The following is an 18,499-nucleotide window of genomic DNA, read 5'->3' on the forward strand; positions in this document are numbered from 1 at the left end:
TTCTCTAGGAAATGTAAAATATACCCCACTATTAATGGTATATGAAACCTTATATTTGCAAAAGATCTTTAATTGCCTCCGTAATGTACATATGGGCATAAAGTGTTGCCACACAGGTCACTTGTGGAGTGAAATCCAGGGTTAGTGACTAGACTAAAGTCTATCACCTTGCCACTTTAATGTTTTAACAGAGGAACTGAGGTGCTGAGAAATTGACCAAACTGAAGTAACCGTTATTTATTGGATCAAGATTTGTCCAACATTTAGGCAAGAAGAAGGTTAGTCTCTCAAAAGGTCTCTTTATCAGTTCCTTTTGTTTACCGGTTTGATGATACTTTCTAAGCTAAAAATAAGACACACAGGCCCAAAAAATAATTTTCTCCCTGATTTGTGAATTGTTTACCTTTAAGATCTTAGGAAGTTATAATGATGTTTGCATTTCAGAGATTACTTTTATTAAGGATACTATTACATAAAATTGGAAATAGTCTTTGGCCGATGGCTGCGCATTTACTCAAATGGATTACTCAACAAAATGAATGTCTTGGGAAATGAATGTCTTGGGAATGTCTTGCAAGGCTAAGTGCTGGACACAGCATGGGCGGGTGCTCAGGAAGTAGCAGTGAGTTCTTCAAAAGGAAACTTCTTAGGGGTAAATTTGATGTCTTCTGCACACTTTGCTGTGATATGCCCAGCATTAGGAGGAGATCTGTAAATCCCTGGAAAGGGACTGAGATGTGTGTTGCTGTCATATGTCTAGCCTGTGATCAGTACGCTGGAAATGACTTAAGAAATATTCCAGGCCTACCCTTGGAGGCTGTAATCACTTTGTAGAAAACAAGGCTTTATGCAAAACACAGAGAACAAAGTGATACCAACTATAACCCAGAACTAACATGTGAGGTTCTCATTTAATTCCAAGGGCCTGGGAGTGGTTCTGAAACCGTAGGTGCCGTCTTGGGTTTTTGAGACTTCCGTTTAAATGGCTCAGGTTTGGGGCGCCTGGGTGGCGCAGTCGGTTAAGCGTCCGACTTCAGCCAGGTCACGATCTCGCGGTCCGTGAGTTCGAGCCCCGCGTCAGGCTCTGGGCTGATGGCTCAGAGCCTGGAGCCTGTTTCCCATTCTGTGTCTCCCTCTCTCTCTGCCCCTCCCCCGTTCATGCTCTGTCTCTCTCTGTCCCAAAAATAAATAAACGTTGAAAAAAAAAAATTTTTTTAAAAAAAATAAAAATAAATGGCTCAGGTTTAATCTCTGATGGAGACAGCAGGTAACCGAATGAGACCTGCTGATGTGGCCAAAAGTTCTGGTTCAAGTCAGAAGTCTGTCTCCCCTCCCCTTTGATATTGCGTAAGGCATTACTAATACTGGCAAAGGTTTGTGTTTAGCCAGTTGCCAAAAGCAGCCTGAATATCCCTTCCTGAGGTCGGTGCTATAAACTGCACTCCTTCCTGTTGTAAAGCATTCCTCATCACCCCGCCTCCCTCCACTTGCCCCCACCCCGCGGTATCCACGTCCCCTCTCACACGCTGTTTTCTCTCAACAAAATGTGTTCAGGGAACTGGCCTCACCGCTGGCAGAGTCTAGTACCCCCAAGTCTGAAGAGCCCTGGGTTTCCATAGAGGGAACCAGCCACAGCTAGACGGGCTAAGATGTCTCATCGTCCCTTCACTTGCTAGTGTATTCGCACTGATGCCTCAGTTGTCTGGCTGATCTTTCAAGGGTGACAGCCACAACATTTATCCACTTACTGGCGACAGTAGTGGTGACAACAGTGGCCAACGCTTACCTAGCGCTGCGTGCCCTCTAACGTTTAACAGAGTTTCATTCTGTCAACCTGTTTGTTGGTATTGGTGCCACGTGTCCACCATAAGCCTCGTAGGATCCATCTGCCCCTGCCCATCCCCACTCCACAGCTGCCCCAATTATCATTGAGATCACATTGGTCAAGAGGCTACCGTGTTCTGATTCTTCCTCTTGCGAAATCTTTCCTTCCTTTACCTTCCTTAACGCATCCTCTTTGCAGGCAGAGGGCTCCTCCACGACTATCCTGTCCCTAGTTTGCAGGCTCTCAGGATCCCTGTGACTCTCTGATCCATTTCTTTGTTGCATTTCTATGGCTGGGAAGCAAAGGTGCCCTGGAAAGTAATTTCCCATGGGTCAGCTGCACCCACCTCTCTGCACTGGGGAAGCCTGGGGAGCCGAGCAGAATTCAATATGTTGACCACCTTATCCCCCCCTAGCCTATCAACCGCAGGTGTCTCTTTTGCCCCAGCATCTTTTCTGTGTTGTCAGAGCTAGGCCCAATGGTCACGAGACCCCTAGCCACCCAGGGTCTGTCATCTCCTTGGTGTCTTTATCGGAAGCCCTCCATTCTGCCTCCCTGCTTCCCCTCGCGGAGGGCATCTGTGTGCATGCCAAACACAGCCAGGTATCACGCAGGAAGCATTTTAGCAAGGAGAGTCAGTGAGAGAGGTTTTCTTGGCAACTATAAAATAAAAATACTGTAAGGAGCTACTAAATAAACTTGTGCCACTTCAGCTAGAGAATTTCAGCCCTCCTGGGAGGGGGAGGGGCGATGCTAGGAATGAAAAAATTTAGAGAGAAGGCTCAACTGTCAGCATGATGGCTCATTTATTTGATGGCCCCCAGGGAGATGTATGATCTGCACACTGTAGACGTTAATCAAACTCATTGCCTCTTTCATTTGTCCAGAGAGGCAATGAGTGTTTTCTTTGTACGTGTTTTCCAACCATAAGACACGGCAAGGGGAAATCTCTTGGTCCCTTTGCTCAGGTTAAATTGGTCTTGTATATAAACAGTGGTGAAGGTGGAAACATGTTGCCTGCATATCAAGTGCATCCAACACCAGAACTGGATGGAGACCAACACCTGACCTGGGGGGATTAGTTTGTGAGTCCCTGGCCCTGTTTTAAAGGGTGTGTAATAGCCAGACTTGCACAGGGTCATTTTTATGATTATTTCCCACCTCAAGTAGCTGTTGGGAGAAATACGAAAGGGTAGGAGGAGCCTCAGAGGAGATTTGGTAATACTTTCGGAGTTGGAAATTGTTTTTTGATTTTCTGTATTCATTAGAAAATGAGTCATTTTACATTCAGCCTCATGATAATGTATGTTCATGTTTCCCATATTTGTTCTTTTTCTTTTTTTTGAAAGTGTATTTATTTATTGAGAGAGAGAGAGAGAGAGAGAACATGCAAGCTAGGGAGAGGGAGAGAGAGAATTCCAAGCAGGTCCCGTGCTGTCAGCACAGAGCCCCTGCACGGGGCTCAATCTCCAGAAGCATGAGATCATGACCTGAGCCGAAATTAAGAGTGGGATGCTTAGCTGACTGAGCCACCCAGGTGCTCCTACGTATTTGTTCTTAGTTTGTTCTCATGGATCAGCCCCACAAAACTTCATGAGGAGAAATGGTATGGGGACTTCATTTAATAATTAGGGATGTTGCAGGGCACATGGGTGGCTCAGTCGGTTGAGCTTCCGACTTCTGTCAGGATCTGTAAGCAAGTAAGTTGATTTGGTTTTTTTTCAACATGCCCTTGCAGCCTGCATTCCAAAAGAAATCCTTTCCATTTCTATCAGTGGTTTATGTTCCCTACATACCTTCCTTGGGAATTATAGCAATAAATGGTACAGAAACCAAAGAAAAGAATTAAAGCCAAAACATGTGGACATATATCTTAATGATTTCTTCCTGGTTATCAAAATGATACATGATTCCCATAAGAAAGTTAGCACAAAGAAAAGAAAAATTATTTATAAACATAGCACCCAGAAATAGACTTTTCTCCTTCTCTCTTATCTTTTCCCATCTCTCCTTCTTCCCTCCTGTTTTGCATCCTTCTTTCTATCCTCTGAACAACTGTAATTAAGAGAATATTGAGGGGCGCCTGGGTGGCTCAGCTGGTTAAGCGTCTGACTTCAGTTCAGGTCATGACCTCACAGTTTGTGGGTTTGAGCCCCATGTCAGGCTCTGTGCTGACAGCTCAGAGCCTGAAGCCTGCTTCATATTCTGTGTCTCCTTCTCCCTATGCCCCTCCCGGCTCGCACTCTGCCTCTCTCCCTCTCTCCCTCTCAAAAAACAACAACAACAACAACAAAAAACAAAACATTAAAAAAGAGAGAATATTGAAAATACAATCTTTGTATCCTGCTTTTCCACCTGGAATTGTATCAGCCTATAAATAAGTCATGAAATACAGCAGCCATAGAGGAACGATTGAGAGATTTGACCGGACAAAAATATGAAAGTTACCGTAAATAAAACTTAAAAACAAATTGGGCAATAACATTTGCAAACAATGTAACAAATCACTACTATCCATAATATGTAATAAGCTTCTAAAAAATAATCAGGGGTGCCTCGTTGGCTCTGTTGGTTGAACATCTGCTTCTTGATTTTGGCTCAGGTCATGATCCCAGGCTGTGGGATTCGAGCACCACACTGGGCTCCACACAGTGGAGCAGTGTGGAGCCTGCTTGAGATTCTCCTTCACTCTGCCCTTCTCCCCACCTTGTATGCACACTCTCTCTCTCAAATAAAAATAATAATAATCAGAAAGATAACTCAAACTTTAAAATGGGTAAAAAAATGTGAAAAGGCAACAGACAGAAGAAATACAAATGGTCATTAAACATGTTTTTAAAAGCTTAATCTCATTCATAAGAAATGAAGTTAAAACAATGAGATCATTTTCCCTAGCAAATTGGCAAAGACCTAAGGATGATTATGTCTTACTTGAATAAGGAAGCCAAATGGATGTTCTCATACACTATTGGTGGGAGTATGAATTGATGCAAACTTTTTCAGCAATTGTTCAACTTCTGTTTTCATTTTAAACATTGATATCCTTTGACACAGCATTTTTATTTCTTAAACCCAAGTAACCCCTCCTACAAGTGCGCAAGTAATGTTCATTACCCTCTGGCTTGAAGTTGCAAAAAATTAAAAACCATCTAAATGTTCACGGAGGGGGGACTATTTAAATTATGATACACCTTTCTAACGGAATTTTAGATAACCATTACAGAGAATGAGGTAGATCTATATAGAAATATGTCCAAAATATTTGTTAGGTAAGAAAAGCAAGTTTCTCGGGGCGCCTGGGTGGCGCAGTCGGTTAAGCGTCCGACTTCAGCCAGGTCACGATCTCGCGGTCCGTGAGTTCGAGCCCCGCGTCAGGCTCTGGGCTGATGGCTCGGAGCCTGGAGCCTGTTTCCGATTCTGTGTCTCCCTCTCTCTCTGCCCCTCCCCCGTTCATGCTCTGTCTCTCTCTGTCCCAAAAATAAATAAACGTTGAAAAAAAAAAAAAAAAAAAAGCAAGTTTCTCATAATACGTATTAGTGTCGCATTGAGAAGAAAAGATTTGAAGACTGTGAGCCTGTTATCGTTTTCCCCATAATTTTTCAGGAATGATCAAATTTTATATGATGAAAATGATTTTATAATCACAAAAGAAGTAATTTTCAAAAGATAAAACTTCTGTCATTAAAATTTCCCATTTTTCATCTTTTATAAAATTTTATCAGCTCCCATAAAATTCTGTCATGTATATACCATAAGTTGTTTAGCCATTCCCCTATTAATTAATAATTTGGCCTATTTCCAAAGTTTTGGTATCCTGCAAGATGAAGCAATGAACATTTTCCTAAAATAGAACACTTAAGTTTATGCTCACAAGAGCACCACATCATGTAGCAGAGGTTGAGGGTTAAAACCAGAAAGAACCCATCAGATGATTTCGAATGTAAAAGGTTAATATTTTCTGACCCTTTTAAACCTTGACAAGACTAGGGATGCCCCACCTAAGAGGCAAAAGAGGGGCCCTTGCTTCCCTGGGTACTCAACTATGCTACCCACTCTGGCTGATAAATTATGAGCAGTATTTGTGGTCCCAGTGTGAAAAAGATCAGGGGCCTTATCCTCAGGATACTCTTTGCAGGGCTCGGTTCCCCAGCTGCCTTCTTCCCATTCCATTCCCTCTCCCCAGGTGAACTCATCCACACCCAGCTAATGACTCTGAAATTTGTATCTCCTGCCCAGCCTCTGAGTTCTAGCCATGTATATTCAGCTGCCTCTAAATGTCTCCACTTGGATGCCTAAAAAATAGCTCAATATGTCCAAAATAAATCCTGTGAGCCAGAACATGCTCACGCCTTCTTCCCTTTCACTGTCTATATCCTTCCATTACTGAATCCCATTACTTTTCCCCCCTATTAGTTTTGGGTCCATCTAGTTCCCTTTGCCTTCCTGCCACACCCTGCTCCAGGCCACCATCTTCTCTTTTCTGAACACTTCAGTTGCTTCCCAACTAGTTTCCTCATGTTCTCTCCTCCCCCACTGATCTGTTGTCCACATTGTAGCTGGAGGCTCATTGTACGATCACAAGTTAATGCTATCCATCTCTGTGTGTGACCTTTCAATGGTTTCTCTTTCTCCTTGGGCTAAAGACTGGAATTTTTACTGGCCCCTGCCTTGGCAGGCTCCTGCCGTTTCCTATCTCATTCAGGCTTCTGAGCCCCTTGCATATTGTATGATTCATAGATGGTACTCTAAGATTTGTTGGGTGGGTGAATGGCTAAACATCTTGTGTTAGGTAATACGTGAATGGCACTCCTATCTAACTGATGATACAATGAGATTTTAGGCTTTTGCTGTTTCAGTGACCTTTCAACATTCTTTTACCAATTTAACACAATCAGTCTTGCCTTGAAAAAAAAAAATTACAAGTTTATATAAACCCAGACACTCAAAATACAAGCCAGTCCTAAATGGTTTTGTTGTGAAATTATGATCATAATATTAAATTTATTCTTTTCGGCCACCTCTTCACCCTTATCCATGTACCAGCTTCTCTTCCTTGGAAGAGAGCAGTGAATGATCTTCAGAATATTTGACCACTAGAGACACATTTGCTGTGCACTCCCCTATTCCTGTACATGCAAGGATTGGAAAAAATTCATTGAACTCCTTCTCCATGCACACACTAAAAACCAAAGCAAAAAAAAATTTTTGGCAAAATTTTGACGATGCATTTCATAGTGATGTGCACAAAAATGTCCCTTTGCCATAATTCATTTTTTGGGATACTTATCGATTCTCACACAGTTCTTGTTGCAATTGGGGAAGTCTTCTCAGGAAATAATCTACTAGGGGGATTAGCCAGCAATGCAATGCCAGTATATAAAAGAGTGTTTGCCCACTGTAGTGGGTTATGAGCCCATGCTTTGGAAGGAGGTGAGCAGAACTGAGAATCCTGGATTTACCCCTGGGTAACTAAATAATGTTGCTGAGATCCTCGTTCACAGGGTTTGTTCAGGATTAAAATGAGATAATGTGGCTAAAGCACTTAGCATCTGGTGAACATTTAGTGCAGCTGAATTAGCTACTGTCATACTATTGTGCTCTACAGAAGCTTTTTTCAGGTTATACGGACATGCACACACATAACTCAAATGAGCAGAGAAAAAGCAGTATACCTTGAATAGTATATTGACTGTATATTTTTAATAACCAATATCAATGTTGTATTTCATTAAAGAATTATTATCTTTCAGATTAAGATATTAAAATATTTACAGATGAGATGGTTTTATGTCTTGGATTTGCTTCAAAATCTGAAAAAAGATGGATCAGGAATGGAGTAAATGTATACACAAAACAAGATGGGACATGCATTGATAGCACTTATGCTCTGTGACCACTACAGGGATTGTTATATTAGTCTCTGTACTTTTGTATATATTTGAAATTTTCCATGATAAAAAAAAAATTTTAATAGATTAAAAATAGTTACTGAATAGCCTCTTAGAGTCATTCTTGTTCAAGGAGCCAGCTCACAACTCACCTTCCTTTATTTCTTTTGGAAGACTCACTGATTCCGGTGATCTAAGCAGAAAGACTCATGTCATTCTGTTTTATGACTCTCAGAATAGCTCATGGTGGAAACAAAATAAATACAAATTCTGAATTTCTTTGTCCTCAACCACTTGGGATGCTTCTCTGAAACCACTATGGGCATTTTAAAGTAACCCTGATTATGCAGCAACAACAATGCATAAAGTAACTCTTTCTACCCTTCTATGCTTGTATGACAAAAGTTACAGCTATTAAATACCGGTGCTAGTGACCTAATGAAGGATGAGCCGGTAATTGCGTATTTGGCACTTTGGGATCTGAGCCTCTGCCCTGTATGAACTTGTAATCTTCATTGTGTAGCCTTGTTAAGTTTGGCTGTTGAGTTACATGTTGGCATTGGAGGCTAAGGAACTTCAAAGCCAAAAACTGACCTTTGCGTATTTCAAAGTCAGAAGTCATACAATGACTTTTTTTGCTTTTGCTTTTTTTTTCTTTACCATCTTTTTTTTTTTTAAGTGTTATTTTATCTTGAGGGAGATATAGCACGAGTAAGAGAGGGACAGAGAGAGGGAGACAGAGAATCCTAAGCAGGCTCCGCACTGTCAGCACTGAAGCCGATGTGGGGCTCAAACTCATGAACAGCGAGATCATGACTTGAGCTGAAATCAAGAGTCAGATGCTTAACCAAGTGTGCCACCCAGGTGCCCCATTTTTTCTTTTTTTTTTAAGTGAAGATCATGATTACCCTTAAAATGGAAGCTGACCGTGTCCATGAATGGCTCTGTAACCTTTGAATCTGTTTGACTAACCCTGTCAATGTTTTACTCTGTCATCTGGCTGCAAGCCATGGAAAAGTATTATGACTGGGTCCTCTCTGCTTTATAATCGTCTTTCCTAAAGTAGTTTCCCTTCTCCAGCTTCACCAAAGCAAAGAATTTGAACTTACATTTCAGGATTCTTCTTCTCCTCCCTCTGGAATCTGTCTCTAAGGGATAAAGCACATCACTTTTTATAAGTTTAATTACCTTGGAACAAGGATCCCAGTGAGGTTTATGAAGCTTCCTTTCTTCCCCTGAAAATAAGACAGGCACTGAGCTGGCTAGGGAAGCTCACTGCTGTCTGTCTGACATGCTTCTGTTTATGTCTTTGGTCAGCGTCTTCTTCCATGACCAAGCTGGAACTAGGGAGGAGTAAGGCTTAGCCCCAGCTAAGGGGGAGACAGGTACACAGACAGAGCCTTCTGGAATACAGTGCAGGGCATGCCGTTATAGGAGCAGGAACTAACTGGGTACTCTGGGGGCAGAGTTGACTCTCTGGGGATATCAGGACAGAACTTACAGAGAAGGTGTGAGATATTTAGGCTGAGGGCAGAACTAATAGCCTGGGATTATATTATGCTCTTAATTGAATGCCCTTGGAATCCCAGGTTGGGAGTTTTGTCTATTAAGTAGCACCTGGTGTAAAACAAGCAATGGCGTTTCTCTCAGGGCTTGTACAGGTCTAAAGAAGGCCTAGAATTAGACTGAAAAGTCAGGATTGAAGTATAACCTGCCTCTGTGGCCTCAGGCATTCTGTGGCAGGGATGCACTGTGCTGTCACTTCTGTCTTCTGAGCAGTGAGGCTGCGTTCTGGACTTCTGCAGAGGGCATTGTGATGGGCAGCTTACAGAACTGATTGCAAGCACTTGTCTCTCCCTGAACGATTCCTGCTGCCCATGACAGCGACTGAGTAATAAGCAATTAAACCTCTTACCTGGGATGTTAGTCACAAGCTCTCTTGAGCAATCAAAGGTCGGTTCTCCAGACCGTTGTGAGTTTCTGTTAGCACTTGTTCCTGTTACCAAACAAAATCCTTTATGAGTCCTTAGCAGGCATAACAGCTTTAGGACAATTCAGAAACCCAGTAACCTTGTTTGGCAGTGAGAGAGCATGCTCTAGGCACAGGTCCACAGGGGCCTGGATGACTAGGCTAGAACCTGGTGCTGAAAGAGTTCGCCCCCAGGCTCTGATCCCCCACGGGCTTGCTCTCCCCTGGGGCGGCCGACTGTGATCTCTAACCTTGGCCACTTCTTTTTTTTTTTAATTTTTAAAAATGTTTTTATTATTTATTTTTGAGAGAGAATGTGAGCGGGGGAGGGGCAGAGAGAGAAGGAGACACAGAATCCGAAGCAGGCTCCAGGCTCTGAGCTGTCAGCACAGAGACTGATGCGGGGCTTGAACCCACAACATGTGAGAGGATGACCTGAACCAAAGTCGGACACTTAACTGAGCCACCCACAAGCCCCTAACCTTGGCCACTTCTAATGTGTGCCATCTGGCTGAGAGGAGCCACACGACCAGGCACTGATAGGGCCTAGAGTCTGAAACCACTCCTGGAAGAACAGCTGAGAGAGACCATACTCTTGGCCGTGACCTTCCTCCCATGTACAGGACCACAGTCATCCCACCTGCCACCCTGCACCTCGTGATTCCACCTTCAGATATGTCTTGCTTGAGGTGCCCAAGTGGCTCAGTCGGTTAAGCATCCCACTTCTGCTCAGGTCGTGATTTCATGGTCGTGGATTTGAAACCCACATCAGGCTCTGTGCTGACAGCTCAGAGCCTGGAGCCTGCTTTGGATTCTGTGTCTCCGTCTCTCTCTGCCCCTCCCCGACTCGCACTCTGTCTCTGTCTCTTGCTCAAAAATAAACAAACATTAAAAAAATACGTCTTGCTCATATTGTGTGGTGACTATGGGGAAGGAAACCATCTCCACTGATCACAGCCTACTGAAAACAGTTGCTTGTTGGAAAGTCGGGTTTTGCATGGAGAAGGCCAGATTCGGTTTAGAGGCAGAAAAGGCTTCCTTTCCTGAAGTGGGCAGCTGAGTGCTTACACAGCTTATGCCCAGGGAGATTGCTGCCAGGAGCAGGTGAGCAGAGAGAAGGTCTGGTCTGCGTTCCCACTGATCTGTGCCAGGAAAACTCTGCTGCTTTAACCTCATTTATCGGGGATTCCTAGAAAACAGGACTTTGTTTTCATTCCTGGGTATCTCCAGTGACCTCCCTCTGTAAGACCTATGTGGTCACAGTATCAGCTCCCAGGGCACAGCCTGGAAACTGGTCACGCCAGTTCTGTCATCACCGATCTCCTCTGAGCCGAAAGGTGATCCTGGGCTGGACAGAGACCAGTCTGTCCCTCGGGCCACACAGGCCAACACAACTTGATTCCCAGAGCAGAGATAGGTACATAGAGCCATGAGCGCCCTGACACAGCCCACTGTGAGTGTGAAGCTCCAGAATGACAGTCCTGTGCCGCTGTGAAGATGCCCTGGTGAGGGGACACCATCACACCTAGGTTTTTATATGTGGGTAGCCTATTCATATGGGACCATCGTCTAGGAGCCCTGAGGCAAATTTTCAGAGTTGGTCTCAAGTTTTTTCTAAGATAACCCAAAGACGTTGGTTCCCTTTGAAATGTATGCAGAAAGCTTGCTTGGTATGGTCTGATCGCCCACCCCATGAGCCAGCCCGTCCAGGTTTGGGGCCCGGCTGCCCTAGAGCACGCTGCTCTTTGTTTCTTTCAGAGATCTCAAACTGGACAACGTCCTGTTGGACCACGAGGGTCACTGTAAACTGGCGGACTTCGGGATGTGCAAGGAGGGGATTTGTAATGGAGTCACCACAGCAACCTTCTGTGGCACACCCGATTATATTGCTCCAGAGGTGAGTACGGCTTTGGAAATCCTGAGCAGAGATGCCACGGGCTGCTCTTGCGTGCTGTGGCTCTCGGGGCGCATTGCAAGCTGATGCCTCCGCACTCCCTTATGCCTCATTGGGTGAATGATGGCAGAAAATGCCCTCAGTTCCTATAAATAACAATTTGAATTAAAAATGTTGTTGTAAACCTTGTAGTTGCTTTAGGCATTAGCCCTGAATGAGGACAAAGTGTGCTCTACTCACAGCTAGTTATTTTCCTCTTTGTCTCTACTCGGTGCTTTGATCCCAGCCCCATTTAGCAGCAGTAAATAAAGTTCCTCAGTCTTTCCCATGCAAGTGAGTGAGCCCAGTATCTTCCTCCCTCTATAGGGATGCAGTGCCAACACGCTTTCTGTTTTGGATCTGCACACGTACCATTACCTAGGCTGAAACAGGCCGTAAATGTTTGATCACCTGGATGAGAAGTCCTCTGAGTTGAACCACAGAGAAAACGGACCAGTCTCTAGAGATAGCATGAAATGTGCATTTTTTTTTTTTACTTTGATATTTCCTAATCCAACATTTTCCCTGGTCTTTAAGGACACATTTGTTAATCAGATGTGCAAAGCACTTCTCACATTGCCTTCTTCACATAGATCCTCCAGGAAATGCTCTACGGACCTGCAGTAGATTGGTGGGCAATGGGCGTGTTGCTCTACGAGATGCTGTGTGGTCACGCCCCCTTTGAGGCAGAGAACGAAGATGACCTCTTTGAAGCCATACTGAACGATGAAGTGGTTTACCCAACATGGCTCCATGAAGATGCCACAGGGATCCTGAAATCTGTAAGTCTGGCTTACCTAGCCAGGTTTGGCCGGCTGCATACCAGCTGGCCGTGTGTGCTGCTTGTGTTTTTTCAGTACCTTCCCATAGTAAGCTCCCAGTGCTAACTGCAGTATATGTTTTAAATTGAAGAATCAAAGAATGAGTTCTCTCGGAATGTTTTCCTCTGTTATGCAATAGTTCTTTCTGGGCCAAATGCAAGCGGTTGATACCATTGTTTGCCACCTATCAAGTATTTCTAGCACCTGTGACTTTAGTGTAGGTGAAATGATGCACTTCCTTTATACAGTCAGGACATGCCAGGGTGTTGGGTCACGTGAATGCTATCCCCGGTTTGTTTACATACTGACTGTTTCTGTCTGCAGTGTCCAAGAAGCAGGATGAAGGGGCCTTTCCCTTCGTGCTGGGTGAAGCCGGGAGAGATTTTCCGAACTTCTGCAGATTCCTTTTGCATTCATATCATTCTTATTAATAATAAGTGAGGTGCCAGGCCCAGATTCAGGAGCAGTGCAGTTAATGTATCATGAAAAGTCTTTTTTGTGTGCATTTAAGGTACCATGTTGGAAGCCTTATTTTGAAGTGAGGAAGAAACTTGGATTTGATGCTTTTATGTTGAAAATAAAAAAGCACACGTAATCTGGATCATTCCTATAACCACATTAGTTGAATTTACAAATCATGTATTATCACCTGCTGTATGCATAGGGGAATAAAGGTGAATAAAAGCTCAGTTCTTCCAGTAGGGAAAAATCAGAAGAATCCATTCTCTCTGTTGGATAATTTCTATGGGATAAGAATTACTTTCCTTAAGTTATGTCCTTTTCAGTGATTTGAGGCAAAAAAACAAAATTTGGGAAATATTGGCTATCATGTTGAGAGACTTGTCTCCCTTTAGAAATCTTCAGTCATATGATCAGTGCCTTTTCAAAAACATTTTGTATGCAGGTCACTGTGTACTGGCTGAAGGCACGATTGTCCCTGAGAATTCTCCGTATCACTAAAAGTGAAATAATCACAGAAATCCTTTTCAGGCAAATATCGTCAAAGTGAATTGTAATTGGTAACTTGATTCCCAAGGCTAGGTGCCAGTACCCCCCTGATATTGAGGAAACACTAATCTCCTATAGAAATAAAAGTGAAGTCACTTTGGATTCTGCCAAATATCTCCTAACAATGGCATATGTCCGTAAGAACAACTGAGTCGTAGAGTTAGTAGAAGTTTTAGACTGAGGAAACCAAGAATGTGGCTTTTATAATTTTATGAATAAAATACAAAGGAGGGCTTTTCTTTGTGGATTCATGCCCTAAAGTTTAACTTCTGGAAGGGAACAGCACTTGCTGAGGTTGGCTCCCGCTAACTCTGATGACCTAAGCTACTTTAACACAACCTAATCATGCTACAGAATCAGGCTTGCTTTGCATTATTACTTTCCCAGGACCATGGTCCATAATCTGGCTCTTAAGGCCTGCTAAACCCCTGTGGCCTACAACCACCATCATTATATTAATGGTTTTTCATAGTGCACATATTTAGTTCAATTTCTGTAGCTGATTTAGCATTATTTTTTAAGTTTTATTTATTTTGAGAGAGAGAGAACATGAGCAGGGGAGGGATAGAGAGAGAGAATCCCAAGCAGGCTCCACCCACTGTCAGCACAGAGCCTGACACAGGGCTCTATCTCATGAACCATAAGTCATGACCTGAGGTGAAATCAAGAGTCGGACACTCAACCGACTGAGCCACCCAGGCGCCCCTGATTCAGCATTTTTAAAATGTAAAAGAAAACCCCAGAGTTTATGATTCAAATGAAAGTACTAGTTCAAAGTATAAAGAAATGTGTCTTGTTCGCATGGTGTATGAATGTCATTATGCTTGCTACCATGAAGTGTAGGAAATAAGTCAGTCTGTGCCTCAGGAAACTTTCATGTTCTCTCTATAGGGTTAACAATCCAGTTCAGCGTTTCTCCAATAAATATCTCCTCTCTTTTGTCTGGATCCAGGGGAAATCTTGAGGCCTCATCATTTGAGTTGGACATCACTCACATCTGCTTCTTTTGATTTTTTTTTCTTCAAAACTGCAGTAGTCCTTAACTGTATTCCAGTATTTCAGAATCCTCTTGAGAGAATTCTTCCCAACTAAATCTGGGACCTAGATCTTAGCTCCCTCGTTCAATCCCTGCGAAACCTAGAATCGGTACTAAGTCAAGATTAAGATCCATATGGAACTATTAAGCTTCTTCTTAAGCAGGTAAATCCAATTACTTTAAAAGATATCTTTGATGTGTGTAAAAATATTTTTTGGTAATGTGACTATAGGTTATCCAGAAACATTCTCCCTCCACAGTCTTTGTTTTAAGAGGAAACTGAACCTCTGGTGCCTAAAGTGAACCTAATCTTCACTGGAGACTGACTTGTTCCCTCCCCTTGCAGTTTTGCTTTTTGGGAAACTGTGAACCTCTTCACTTCCTTTTAGTTTTCTTTCAGATACCAGTTGCTCAGCTGGGTAGAGACAGAACCTGAGGTCATGATGTGTCATTGACCTTGCACTGGTTTTCCTAAGTGTCATTCTGTGTTCTCTGTGGGGTGTCTCCCTGGAGGAAGGAGCATGGGCTTTCCTTGGTGACAGGCTTACCTCCTAGCTCTATTATATTTTGGCTCAGTGACCTTGGTAGTTACTGCACCTCTCTGAATCCTGGTGTCCTTGCTTACAAACTCAAGGTAATAAAACCCACGTCATAAGATTATTGTCCAGAACACCTTCAGCATTCGATTTCTTCTTTCTTCAAGGAGCATTCCTTAAAAGTGATTTTCTGGAAAACACTTGAAAAAGGTATCCAATAAAATTACTAAAATACATTTACCCAGAGGATTTCTGGGACACTTTTGTACATTTCAGCCTCTATGCCTAAAAATAAAAAGCTTAAATGCCATAGCTGAGGAAATGCAGCTCTTCTCTGCAGAGGGCTGAGACATTTAAATGGAAGTGTGATCAAGGAAAAGCAAGAAAACAGTTAAGAGCACTCAAGACTTGAGGAAAGTCTTCGTTCACCAAGAAGGAAAGGCTTCGTCTGGGTGTGGTGGTGAAGAACCTGCCTCCATAGCAGAGCTGTCCGAGGACAAATTGTGGCTCTTTCACTCACTAGCTGTGTTATCTTTGGCAAATAGCTTAATTTTGCCATGCCTCAGTTTCCTCATCTGTACAACTAGGGTATGAGATAGTGTGCAGGGGATACTGGGAACAGTGTTCGGCATAGATTAGATGCTCAGGAGGTGGCCACTAATGTCATTAATGAAAGCTGGATGCATGAAATCGTTGTTCGACTCTGTCCTTTGAAAAATGATTACTTCGTGTCTTGTGTTAGGAAAAGAGCTTAAGGTATCAAGTCATGCTTATAAACCATTCAGACTACTTTCTGGCTTTAATTGCAACTTGATTTAATTAGGCCAATACAGTTTTTTACTGCTAGGAGAAACCTTAGAGATTGTCTGTTGTCTATTCTGATCCCCCCATTTTATAGATAAGGAAACTGAGGCCCAGAGAAATTGTGACTCACCAAAGGCCATTAAGCACATTTCTTGAAACAAATTAGAACCCTTGTGCATTATTCACGGGAATAGAAAATGGTGCAGCCACTGTGGAAAACAATATGGCAGGCAGTTTCTCAAAAAATTAAACCTAAAATTACCACATGGTCCAGCAATTCCATTTCTGGATGTATTGCCAAAACAAATGAAAGAGGAACTTGAACAGATATTTGTACACCAACGTTTATGGCAGCAGTATTCACAATGTCAAAAAGGTGGAAACAATCCAAATGTTCATTGACAGATGAATGGATAAACACAATGTGGTAATAAGCATACAATGGATTATTATTCAGCTTTAAAAAGGAAGGAAATTTTGATACATGTTACAGCATGGATGGACTTTGAAGGCATGCTTAATGAAATAAGCTAAACACAAAGGACAAATGTATGATTCCTCTTACATGAGGGACCTAGAATGACCTAGAATGTCAAATCTATAGAGACAAAAAGCAAAATGGTGTTTGCCAGGGACTAGGAGGCGGGGCGTGGGGAGGTAGTGCGTAAGGGGTATGGAGTTTCAGTTTTGGAGGATGGAAAAAGTTCTGGAGATGGATGGGTAGTGATAGATGCCCAACAGTGTGACTGTGCTAATGTGCTACACACTTAAAAGTGGTTCAGAAGGTAAATATCATGTTCTGTATATTATACCACAGGTTTTTTAAAAAATAAAAGAAAAACCCAGACCAATAAGAACACGGGCGCAAACATGACTAGGGTACAGGCTGAAGAATAAAAGGAGGTTGGAGGAGGGGGCTTAGGGCCCACCAGCATTCAAGGGGTGACAGTGGAAGAGGATTCAGTGAGGAGGTTAGGAAGGGATGACTTCAGGTTGTATAAACATCCAAATCTACTAGTTTTACTTGTGGCGAAATAGGCCAATGGTTTCACAATGTGATTTATTCACAAACTGTTGTCTGCAGTAACTTTTGAGTGGTACTGGCTCAGTAGAAACAAATGGTCCTCTGCCAGATAACAGAGGGCTTGGGGAGTCCATCTATGTTAGAAGTTTGATAAGCTGAGACATTTTTAAGGACTCTGAACAAGCCTTTATTCCGTTGTGCAATTCCAGTTCTAGATAAGGCACATTGCTTTCTTTAAAAATATTGACTTCAAGCCCTTTTCCAGGATTTTGTGACCGCCTATAATTCTGGGAACTTGGTGACATCAAGAGTTCCTAATGTTGAATGTTGACTCCATTGGCTGGTGTCTTGCATGGTCCTAAAAACTGTCAGGAGGTCCTCCAAGCTAAGTTTTGGACTGCGATCACTTGTCATTACCCTTAATTTTTAGAGCATGGTGACTATTAGAAACATACACACAGAATTGCTGAGATGAAAAAATCTTTAAAAAGCAGTTTGTCTAAATCCCTCATTGGCAGATGAAGCCGAGACCCAGAGAGGTGAACCGACTTCACACGATAGAGTGGAAGAAACACGCACTAGTCTGAGAGGCACGCAGCCTCATTCCCCCTCTGCCATGGCTCTTCAGTCTCCCTCTGCAAAGCAGGGATGATGACACCACTGGTACCCACTTCAAATGAGGGAGTACACATGAAAGCACTTTCGAAGTGGCACGCACGATACGGGAGTTAAGTTCTTAGTATTGCTGAGTTATGAGTAGTAATTTCATAGCATACTGAGAGGTGTCGTTATCATCACCCTCTCTCCTTGATCAAGATCCACCAATATCACCAAGGTCATTAAGTGCTAAATTGTATACGAGGCTGGGTTGAATTTTTATTCCAGAGAGAACTGTATTGTGTTTTTCCAGGAGTTTCTGTCCAAACCAAAGACACCTATGGGGGATGTAAATAGCCACACAGATACTGATTCACTTATTCATTTAACAGGCATGTATCCATGCATATATGCATAGCAGCCATGGTTCTGCTGTGTTCAGGTATTACACAAGGGGCTGGAGGTGCAGGGAGGACCATGACAGACATCGTCCTTGCCCTCAAGGAATTTAAGTCCAGCAGGAATAGGAAGGAAAAAAGATGTTCGCAAAAGAAATTATACAAATAACGGTATACTTAACAATTTGATTTTTTTTTTAAAGTCTAAGGTGCTTTGAGAAGATACAGCAGGTTGATGTAACCCAATCTAGGTCATCGAGGGAGGCCATCCTGAGGAAATGACATTTAAGCTGAAACCAAAGGCTGAAGAGAAGCTAGTCAGGTTCAAGAAGTACACAAAGATCTTGAGATAGAATCCATTTGAGTACCTCTCTGGCAGTGGGGCCGGACTGTAGTGAGCAAAGGGGTAGGGCTATTGGGGTTGTAGGAGATGACGCTGTGTGTGAAGGACACTGGAGACCATGTGAAGGATGGCCAAGATAAGTCATTGAAGGATTTCAAGCAAGTATGAGTCACAAAATTGTTTTTTTCATGTTTAAGAGATCATCCTGAATAGTCATAAAGAGTACTGTAGACCGGACAGATGCATTTGCAGGTGAAATATCTAGGATTGTTTTTTTGCAGTAATCCAGGGGTAGCAGAGTGGAAGAGATGAAACAA

At 42.8% G+C, this 18,499-nt stretch overlaps 1 protein-coding gene across 1 annotated transcript in view; it reads left to right on the forward strand.

Moving 5' to 3' along the window:
* PRKCH (protein kinase C eta) overlaps positions 1 to 18,499 on the forward strand; it is a 234,001-nt gene that overhangs the window by 192,780 nt on the left and 22,722 nt on the right. Inside the window, exons 11-12 of the mRNA XM_030319248.1 lie at positions 11,441 to 11,579; positions 12,209 to 12,397. Coding sequence (XP_030175108.1) covers positions 11,441 to 11,579; positions 12,209 to 12,397 — 328 coding nt within the window. The remainder of the gene's footprint in view (positions 1 to 11,440; positions 11,580 to 12,208; positions 12,398 to 18,499) is intronic.

The sequence above is a fragment of the Lynx canadensis genome, chromosome B3 (genome assembly GCF_007474595.2).
Source record: "Lynx canadensis isolate LIC74 chromosome B3, mLynCan4.pri.v2, whole genome shotgun sequence".
NCBI classification, from domain to species: domain Eukaryota; kingdom Metazoa; phylum Chordata; class Mammalia; order Carnivora; family Felidae; genus Lynx; species Lynx canadensis.